The sequence below is a fragment of the Sphaeroforma arctica genome (assembly GCF_001186125.1).
Source record: "Sphaeroforma arctica JP610 unplaced genomic scaffold supercont1.583, whole genome shotgun sequence".
In the NCBI taxonomy this organism is placed as follows: domain Eukaryota; class Ichthyosporea; order Ichthyophonida; genus Sphaeroforma; species Sphaeroforma arctica.
Window position 1 is genome coordinate 48,128 of NW_014039975.1, and position 2,138 is coordinate 50,265.

A 2,138-nucleotide genomic window follows, 5' to 3' on the forward strand; every position below is an offset into this window, starting at 1 on the left:
GTATACATATATATATATAGATATATATATACATATACATTTACATACATATATTTAATACCTATACATACCCTCGTTGTTGAGTTCAGTGATGGCGGGCTTCTCTTCTAGTAACATGTTCTGGAACAAATGTTTGACCATCAACGGTAGAATAGGTTCAAGCCACTGCCGCGTAGGAGGAGCTCTACCTGGTTCTAAGAATGACAAACTGGTAGTGAGAAGATGAGCAAAGGAATGCTGGAATAGAACTGAGCTTAGTAGAGCAGTGGTACAAATATAAATAAGAATAAAAATATCAATGAACGGCGCGACTACTTTTAGGATGGTAATAAAGTGTGGAGCAAATAGGCAAGATATATAACAGAGTCACCGGGAGATGAACAATTCAACATATATATATACACATATACACTTTTGTACATATATAGCCGTGTAGGTGTAGCTGTATATCCTACATATACGCATACATACCAAGTTCAGACAGAGGTGTGACGTTTCCGATGACCATGGAGAGACACCTGAGCGTGGCCTTTCGCACAGCAGTGGTGCTGTGGCGAAAGAACGGGAACAACTTGGGCACTAGCGATGTCAGGGCATCCGGATCGCGCTCTGAAATGGATATAAATAGGTATGCCAACTAAGAAAGGTCTATATTCGGATGCTGTGACAGTCGATATGGCACGCTGTTATACGGCTGCCTACATTAACACGTACGGGAGGGTGAGCACATTGTATACCTAGAACTTCATCTGCACGTATGTTTCCCGTATATTTTACGTATCTATGTATATGAGGCTATACCTTCTAGATACGCTTTATGCAATAAACCTTCAGTGAAATCATGACGGAAACACATACCGTTGATGAGCATAACGTCTTTGTGCGATAGTAACTCAGCCAACAGAGACAGCACACTAGATGTGGATGCCGTGAGATCGTCTAAGTCTGAAAGAGTATCCCATAGTATGCTGAGCAGCTCTGACACCTGTCAGCCAATCAAATCACAGAGAATATAAAATTACAGAATTCTTATCGAATGAGCAATCTGACAGGATGGCTCGTATTTAAGCTGCTCTCACATCTATGAAACAATTTTTAAGTCATCTAATATTATCGAAGTTGACACATTTTTGTTCGCATGTAAAAGTAGGTGAGTTCGTATTTACAGCAACCCGATGATTTTTTGCCTATCACCGCATATATACACAAATCTATACGAAATTCGTATGTACTGCATGGCACCTCACGGTTGCACTTCGTATTCCCCAAAAGGTAAAAACTCGCAAACAGAAACAGACACAGACACAGTCATACATACATACAAACACACATACACACACATACACACATACACACACACACATATATATATATATATATATAGATATATAGATATACATATATAAATATATATACATACATAAACATATACATCTGAACCCGATTATAAATATAGAAAAAGCAGTAATGTGACATTTGTTATCCATAAATTTGTCCTTTTACTCATACCTTGGAGGCTTCATGTGCGCAAATGACATCGACAATCGGTCGTGCTGCTTCCGCAGCCACAGCCCTGACGTCATCGTCATCATCAATCAATCCACCCAGAATGGCTGGTAGCACCTGGAGATACATAGTCATAGCATGCGATAGGATATAGAGTAGGAAGCAAACGTACGTCTTCAGTTTTTACGTAAATGCACATAATAGATGTCTGAAGTACCGAGTCATGGGACAACCTAGGTTACGGTATAGATGGTGCAGACGATGGTAAGCGACAATGCATGGAGAGCCTTCAAACAGGTTCCGGGTAATGATTGTGTCTCACGCATATCGGACCCAGCTGAAAAGTTTCAATCACCCTACCATTTGGAGCCATCTCAAAAGAATTAGTCAACCGACAGTCCTTCTTAGTCGTTCGTCTAACCATACAATACTCATAGGAATGTCACACAATTACATCTGAGAAACTAAATACAAACAATGTAACAACTCAGTTGTACCAAGCCACTTTTAAATATATAGATATATATATATATACTCACAGTATACACACACACATATATATATATATATATATATATATATATATATATATTACTATATATATATATATACACANATATAATAAATAAATA

The 2,138-nt window shown here is 38.2% G+C and overlaps 1 protein-coding gene across 1 annotated transcript in view; it reads right to left on the bottom strand.

The window, feature by feature from the left end:
- Positions 1-2,138, bottom strand: part of SARC_07403 (hypothetical protein) — a gene marked incomplete at its 3' end in the record, with an annotated part of 16,540 nt that overhangs the window by 7,026 nt on the left and 7,376 nt on the right. The window contains exons 10-13 of the mRNA XM_014298666.1: positions 1,510-1,623; positions 859-985; positions 472-609; positions 72-194 (exon numbers count right to left, since the gene is read on the bottom strand). Of these exons, the coding sequence (XP_014154141.1) occupies positions 72-194; positions 472-609; positions 859-985; positions 1,510-1,623 (502 nt within the window). The remainder of the gene's footprint in view (positions 1-71; positions 195-471; positions 610-858; positions 986-1,509; positions 1,624-2,138) is intronic.